Source organism: Hibiscus syriacus, unplaced genomic scaffold (assembly GCF_006381635.1).
Source record: "Hibiscus syriacus cultivar Baekdansim isolate YM2019G1 unplaced genomic scaffold, ASM638163v2 tig00110599_pilon, whole genome shotgun sequence".
In the NCBI taxonomy this organism is placed as follows: Eukaryota; Viridiplantae; Streptophyta; class Magnoliopsida; order Malvales; family Malvaceae; genus Hibiscus; species Hibiscus syriacus.
The window spans coordinates 218,972-226,609 of NW_024062796.1; the positions used below are offsets into that span (position 1 = coordinate 218,972).

The following is a 7,638-nucleotide window of genomic DNA, read 5'->3' on the forward strand; positions in this document are numbered from 1 at the left end:
TTATTTCACGACATGTCATTTTTGATGAAGAATTTTTTCTTTTGCAACATCAGGCATCAAGACTGGGTGCAAGTGTACGTTACGTAAGAGTGGTGTACAATTTCCTTTAGTAGCTGGTGCTCAGCGTGTCTGCATGAGAGGAGAATCACAGGGTGTTAACTCTGTGGCCAGTGTTGATGAGTCAGGGTCCAACTCGTTTAATAGTATGAATCTACCTGAAGATGCTAGTCATGAAGCAGATATACAACCTGTGGTGTCAGGAGAAAATGCTGTAGATAAGGTTGAACAGCGAGATGAGAATGTGGCTGAACAACAAAGTTCAAATGAGACAAGTACCGTGGTGTTGAACCAGACTAATGGAGCATCTAGCGATAGTGGTCAAAGTGGTCACGATCAGTATGAGATATTACAACCAGTGACACGCCATCACATGGTTACACGCAGCAAAAATGGAGTGTTCAAACCCAAGTTGTACTCCTCAACTATCAGTGGTGAATCTGCATGTCAGAATAGCAGCGATATGAGTGAGGTTGAACCTCAAAATATTCATGAAGCCTTCAAGGATCCGTTGTGGAAGGCTGTTGTGCTTGCTGAATATGAAGCACTTCAGAGGAATAATACATAGTTGGTTGTCCCTCTACCAGAAGGAAGAACTGTTGTTGGCTGTAGGTGGCTGTTTCGAGTCAAGCGTAATGCTAATGGCTCGATACAAAAATATAAAGCCAGACTTATTGCTAAAGGATTCTCACAAGTCCCTGGTAAGGATTTTCAAGAAACGTTCAGCCCTGTTGTAAAAATGTCAACAGTGAATATTGTGTTGACAATTGCTGCTCGCAATGGTTGGAGTCTAAGACAAGTGGATGTAAATAACGCGTTTTTGAATGGCGAACTAAATGAAGAGGTGTTCATGGAACAACCTCAAGGCTTTGAACAACAGGCTGGAGATGGAAAAAGGTTGGTGTGTAAGCTACAGAAAGCCTTGTATGGGCTACGGCAAGCACCAAGGAATTGGTACTCCAAGCTGAAAAATTTTCTTGTGGACTTAGGGTTTCAAAGTTATCGTTCAGATACCTCGTTGTTCATTAGACATAGTGATTGTACCAGCACATATGTCTTAGCCTATGTCGATGATATCATTGTTACAGGAGGCAAAAATGAGGACATCGAGCAAGTTGTGAAGCTGCTAGGAGCAAAATATTCACTCAAAGACTTTGGTAAGCTTAATTTCTTTCTTGGAATTGAAGTTAAGGGTGTTGATGGTGCAGTGTTCCTTAGTCAGAAGAAATATATAACGGAGCTGCTAGATAAGTCAGGAATGAGTAAGGCCACAGCAACTCCAACTCCTATGGTTGCGTCGATTAAACTGTCAAGTAACGGTGCAGGCAGTTTGTTAGAAAACGCAAGGGAATATCGCAGTTTAGTTGGGTCCTTGTTATATGCCTGTCATACAAGGCCAGACATAGCTTATTGTGTGAATAAGCTAGCACAGTTTATGCATGCACCATGCGAACAACACTTGGTGGCTGTCAAACGGGTGCTGAGATATCTTAAGGGGACACTTGATTATGGCCTGGTGTTTTTGCCGAGAACAGAACCATTTCAGCTTGTGGCCTTTGCTGATGCAGACTGGGGAAGTAGTATTGATGATAAAAGGTCCATATCAGGCACCTGTGTTTTCCTAGGTGGTATTATGGTTCAGTGGAGTTCAAAGAAACAAAAGATAGTCTCGAGATCCACCACAGAGGCTGAGTACAGGAGCCTAGCTGATGCCACATCTGATGTCGTTTGGCTTGAAGCATTGCTGACTGATATGAAAGTTCCAGTTCAAGCTGCTTCAGTGGTGTGGAGTGACAACACCAGTGCGATTTCCATGAGTGCTAACCCAGTACACCACTCTAGGACAAAGCATGTGGAGTTAGACATACACTTTGTGAGGGAACGTGTGGCTGCAAGAAGGCTTCAAGTGAATTTTGTACCTTCTGAACATCAAGTAGCAGACGGACTTACTAAAGCACTAACGAAAGATAGCTTTGCTCAGTTCAGGCAAAGACTTGGTGTGCTGTCGTTTCTTGAAGTTGAGAAGAGAAAAAGTAGGGAGGATATTGAAGTGAATATTCTAGAATGAATCTAGAATGAGCTGCTGAAGTAATTTGCTGTGTGTGTGTAATGTAGTGCAGTAAGTTTGTTAGGATTCTATTATACCAGATTACCAGTTTGTGGAGTTAGTTACCATGTGTATATAAACCATGTGTTGTTAATGAAAAGAACTAAGTAACTTCCATCAAGATTTCCAGCTTTCTTTACTCATTCTAATAGTTTCAAATGAATTTATTATAAAAAAAATTTAATGTCAATATTGGTAGGTAATACTCTTTAATAGATTAAATTCAATAATGGTACTATGCTACTGGCTAGGTATTAAGCCCCATAAAAAAATTACAAATAAAATTAGAATTAACAAATAAAAGTTGAATACTTTGATTTTTTTTAATATTTAAATTGATTTGTAACACTCCTAGATCAATTTGAGTGATCTGATCCAATTCAAGGTGTCATATTAAGGCCACCAGAGCGACCCATAATAAAAGTTCATGAAAAAACTTAAAACTATAAAAACAATTTATATATAAAAACACATATAAAGAAAGATCCACTCATCTATTAAAAACATAATTAAAATCATACAAGTTTCAGACTTAGTGAAATCAAATGTGACATACATGTCCCCTAATTACACATATGTCGTACTCTCAAGCAGCGCCAAAGGAACTCCCATGCTGATGTCAATAATTGCATGGGATCGATTTTTAACTTGAAATGGTAAATAACAAAGTGTGCTTTGGGAAAGCTCAGTAATACATAACTACCATATGATGCTGAAGGACATGCATATAAATTGTAAGCATAAAATTCTTTATTGATCCAGGTGTCTACAGGTTTTCGTAATGAGCTGAGGTTCGACTGATATTTCTTCAAGTAATAGACATGAAGTTTATAGTTCATAGGAAACCCTCAGAGGATCAGGTTCAGGAGATTGAAAATAGGCATCTAGTGTGTTTCCATAAAATAGAAATAGTGTACAAATTGTTTAAAGACAGTAGTAGTTTATTTCAATAAAACATATTTTTAAAATCATTGTAGTACCCTCTACCCGAATACTCTATATATAGTACCCAATATACAGAACAAAAAGGAATTAACATCTAGTTGAACCTCAGAACTCAGGAAACCTACCCAATCAATACCCCACTATAAATCAGTTTAACAGTAACCAGTAATATTAGAGATCGGGAGCCAGATATATTATATATCAGAAAACATAAATCAAAGATTGGACCCCAAGTAGATTTTATTTGGGCTTGGGATGAGCCCAACAAGCTTGAAAAGGGATGATTTTAACCATGCATCAAATGAATGAGGACTAGGGAAGTAATTAACCCAATTTTTGAAACAAAGGATGAATCCCATTAATCCGAAATGATCTCACGTCTGATTTTTGCTATCTCTTTTTCTTCACCATTGCTTTGTCTTCTTCCTCTTTACTATTTGCTTTCTTTTCTCTTCAAGAACCAAACAAAGTTAGGAGCTTTAAGAAATTCAAGCCTCCATTGTGAAATCTAAGGTAGATTCATCATCCTCATCATTCAAGCTTTCATTCAAACCCAATTTGATAAGTTTTGGCCAAGTTTCACAAAATTGAGTTTAGTGATGGTTTATGAGATTCAAAGTTTTGGTTCGTTTTATGGGTTTCGATTGGTAGGAAAATGTTCTTGGCTTCTCCCTAAGGTTAAAAAATGAACTAACAACTCATTAAACTTGTTTTGATTAGTTCAAGAGCAAGGAAAAACTAATACTTGGGTGATTTGGGGACGTTTTGCAATCACCTAACTTCAAGGTAACACGATTCTAACTTTACCATACCACATGTAGGTCATTATATGTGCATTTATGGTTTGTTTGGTTCATGAAGCATGCTAGAGTAATTTTCATAGCAAGATTCGTAATTGTTGTTTGCAAGCATGAAAGATGATAACTTTTAATCTCTAGGACCTCAAATAAGACTTTAATAAGCTTTGTTAGTCTTAGGGGAGTGTATGGGTGAGATTTAGAGGCATTTTCGTGCCCAAAACATTAGGTATGATTTTGAAAAAGAATTAAAAGTTTAGATATTAAAATGGATTGAAACTGATAATTTAAGTACTAAACATGTCATTTATCCTAAAATTTATCACAATTTATTATTATTTTAATATTACAGCGACCGATCACCATCTATAAAACCCTCCCACTTGAGCTATCTTCCCATTAAAGGGAAGATATTTATATACATATATATTCTGAGAGACTCCATTAAAGGTAATATAATGGATGGTAAGGCGAAGGGCAGCGTGCTAAGTGAAGAAGATGATGACCAGAGAGAGTTGAGACGGGGTCCATGGACTGCTGAAGAAGATCTAAAGCTCCTCAATTACATTGCTACCCATGGTGAAGGTCGATGGAATTCTCTTGCTCTTTACGCAGGTAAAAATAATAAATACGTGTATATATATATATATATTTCACTAAAACTTATGGTATCTAAATAGAATTTCAAAGGACACATGCAGGTCTCAGACGAACCGGGAAATGCTATAGATTGAGATGGTTAAATTATCTTTGCCCCGATGTTCGACGCAGGAACATCACGCCCGAAGAACAGTTTCTAATTCTCGAACTTCACTCTCTATGGAGAAACCGGTAATCTTTTAACTCGAACTCCGACTCACGACGACTCCGTCACTCTAACAGTGACTATGTGTCTATGTCGACAACTTTAATCATCTTTTTTCCTGTTTAAACGACTGCAGATTGTCAAAGATTGCTCAACACTTGCCTATGGATACTAATTCAAGGATACCATGCGTCGCCTATGGATGCCGAGGTTAGTCGAAAGAACACGAGTCGCTGCCGCGGGGCAAATTGTTGCACCACTGGGGATTGGAGGCGAACGAGTAACCCTGAGTTACACTGCCACTGAAAATCCCAGCACCGCAGCCTCGTCAGAGACTCGAGTTTCATCGGATTATTATGTCAACATCTCGGTTAACGAATCCGGACTACTTTCATCATCAGTGTTCATCCTTTATAAGTCCCTCTAGTAATTACTACAACGCTGGGGTGGATTTCCAACCACGGTTAGATGGAGCTGATGTTGCATCAGATATTCTCTTGAACTCTGATGATTCTTTGTTCTCACAGCAGCAGTCCAACTTCCACATGTGATATATATGTAGTACGAACTACTGTGACAGAAGCAACACATATGAGAGTAAGATCCGATTACAAGATATAAAACTAATATATATTTTTATATATATTGCACTAATAGCAAAATGTATTTGGAAAAACAAAAGTACATGGGAGTGGTGGTGCCCCAGGCAAGGCCATTGACACTATGCTTGTTGGAGTTTGTCAATGCTTTGTGCCTCACGCTCATGAACCTTCCATTAGTCATTGCCTACAAAAGTGTTCAAAATATACATGTATTATTAGTCTCAGACTTTGTAAAAAATATTACATAAGTCCCTATACTCTTAAAGTAAAGTGCATTTTGATCCCTTATTTTTTTTATTAAAAATAGAGAAAACAAAAAGCTCATTTACGTTCGAAAAACAAGCAAAATGACTATTTTGTAATGGTTCAATAAAGTTTTATGGTCTTGCGTAGCAGTTTGATAAATTTAATTATCATTTTATTAGTTTTGAAAGCTTATTGACCTTTGATATATTTCACCCAAAAATTTATTACTTTTGACGGGGCTATAAAACAACTTTCTCCTTTGTTGAAGGGGCCAATGCCGCTAATTGCTCCTTTTACAATGGTTCATTGCCATTGGTTCTCCTCTCTTTATATTTTTTTCCCAATTAATTACTTTTATATATATATCGGATTAAGTTCACGGTAAGTTTTTATCATAAAAATTAAGTCAAATTTTAAATCGGATGAACTTTTTTAAATTCAGGTCAAGTCGAATAATCGGTGAAAGAATATAATACTCAAGTTAAGTTCGAACAGATGTATAACGAAAGACTCGTGTCAACGGAATTTTAGCTGCCGTTATTCTAGAATGTACCTAGATTGGGAATTTGGGACATTGTCTCATAGTACAAACAAATAGAGAGTTTCACGGGCACAAAAACCTTGTTCCAATAAGCTCACGAGACGAACTTCAATCATATATATTATCATGCACGCCAATCACAAAAATTTCAACAAAATCAGCAATAAAATGTATATAAAAAGGGATCCATCCAAAACCCAATCCACAAGACAAGGAATCCAAATGAAGCTAGTACCGTTCCAGCTTTCCTTCATCCTATTATGCATTCTCACTAGAGATGATTCTCTGGCGGCTTCCGAGACTGGGAATTCCAAATCGATTCCCCGCCTCGGAACTTACAACGAGACGATATTCAACGTCTCCAAGCAATTATGTTCGGGTTGCGTCGGGGAGTCGTTGGAGTTTCTCTTCACCCACAACTTAGTGAGGGCGACCAAATGGGAGTCACTTTTGTTTTGGGATTTCCGGCTCGAGAAGTACGCCCGTTGGTGGGCGAGCCAGAGGAAACCGGGCTGCGAGCTACAACATTCGTTCCCCGAAGGCGAGTTCAAGCTCGGGGAGAACATATTTTGGGGCAGCGGATCAAAGTGGAGGCCGAGCGATGCGGTGAGTGCATGGTCCGACGAAGAGAAATACTACGACTACGCAACCAATTCGTGCCAAGAGGGAGAGATGTGTGGCCACTACACGCAAATCGTCTGGAAAAATACCCGAAAAATCGGATGTGCCCGAGTGGTTTGCGACACAGGAGACGTGTTCATGACTTGCAACTATGATCCACCGGGCAACTATATCGGCGAAAGGCCATATTGAAATGGAGGAGTATTGCAATCCTAAGGGATAAACTGCTCAGATAATCACTCCACTATTATATCATCACTGTATACATACATAAAATCGTATATGTATACGTACACGTATGTGTATTTTGATTTTATTAGCTACTAGGTGTTTGATGTGTGGCCCTAAGTTGTGCTTCGTACATTTTATATTATTAAAGGTAAATTACATGTTTAATACCTAAATTATCAGTTTTGGTTCATTTTAATATCTAGACTTCCAATTTTTTCAAAATCATACATAACGTTTAGTTTTTGTTTCATTTTAGTACCCCGACGTTAAGAACTTAGGGAACAGTTACAAATTGGATTTTTATGGGTAAATTACATCATTCATCATTGAAATATCTTCTTGTGGTCATTGAAGTTTAATTTTTTTATTTAATTACTTAAATTTCAAATTACTCCTAATTTAACACTCTAACTTTCAAATTTAATTTTTTATTTTAATTATATATTAATAAAATAAAAAATATCATGTCACAAAATATTATTAATAAAATAAATTAGAGTGATTAAAACATGCGTAATTTGAAAGTTGAGTAGCTAAATTGAAGTTTGTTGAACTTTAATGACTAAAATAGGAGTAAATAGATAGTTAGGGGATTGTTGAAACATTTTAATATTTCGATATAACAAATTAAGTTAAATGGATTTTAAGATTTTCAAATTAAGTTAAAGTAATTTTAAGATTTTCCA

The 7,638-nt window shown here is 37.1% G+C and overlaps 2 protein-coding genes across 2 annotated transcripts; both read left to right on the plus strand.

The window, feature by feature from the left end:
• The first annotated feature begins 4,364 nt into the window (after window positions 1–4,364).
• LOC120134828 (transcription factor MYB2-like) lies at window positions 4,365–5,262 on the plus strand. The gene is made up of 4 exons (XM_039151216.1): window positions 4,365–4,521; window positions 4,608–4,737; window positions 4,848–4,921; window positions 5,027–5,262. Exons 1-4 carry the CDS (start codon window positions 4,365–4,367, stop codon window positions 5,260–5,262), a joined length of 597 nt encoding a protein of 198 aa, XP_039007147.1.
• Window positions 5,263–6,297: 1,035 nt separating this feature from the next.
• On the plus strand, window positions 6,298–7,057 carry LOC120134814 (pathogenesis-related protein PR-1-like). Its single transcript, XM_039151207.1, has one exon. It carries the CDS (start codon window positions 6,323–6,325, stop codon window positions 6,911–6,913), a length of 591 nt encoding a protein of 196 aa, XP_039007138.1. The 5' UTR covers window positions 6,298–6,322; the 3' UTR covers window positions 6,914–7,057.
• The last annotated feature ends 581 nt before the right edge of the window (window positions 7,058–7,638 follow it).

Coding starts and splice junctions, on each gene's coding strand:
- LOC120134828 (XM_039151216.1), top strand. CDS start 4,365: ATGGATGGTAAGGCGAAGGGCAGCGTGCTAAGTGAAGAAGATGATGAC. Junction 4,738..4,847: donor CACTCTCTATGGAGAAACCG/GTAATCTTTTAA, acceptor AAACGACTGCAG/ATTGTCAAAGATTGCTCAAC. Junction 4,922..5,026: donor CGTCGCCTATGGATGCCGAG/GTTAGTCGAAAG, acceptor TGAAAATCCCAG/CACCGCAGCCTCGTCAGAGA.
- LOC120134814 (XM_039151207.1), top strand. CDS start 6,323: ATGAAGCTAGTACCGTTCCAGCTTTCCTTCATCCTATTATGCATTCTC.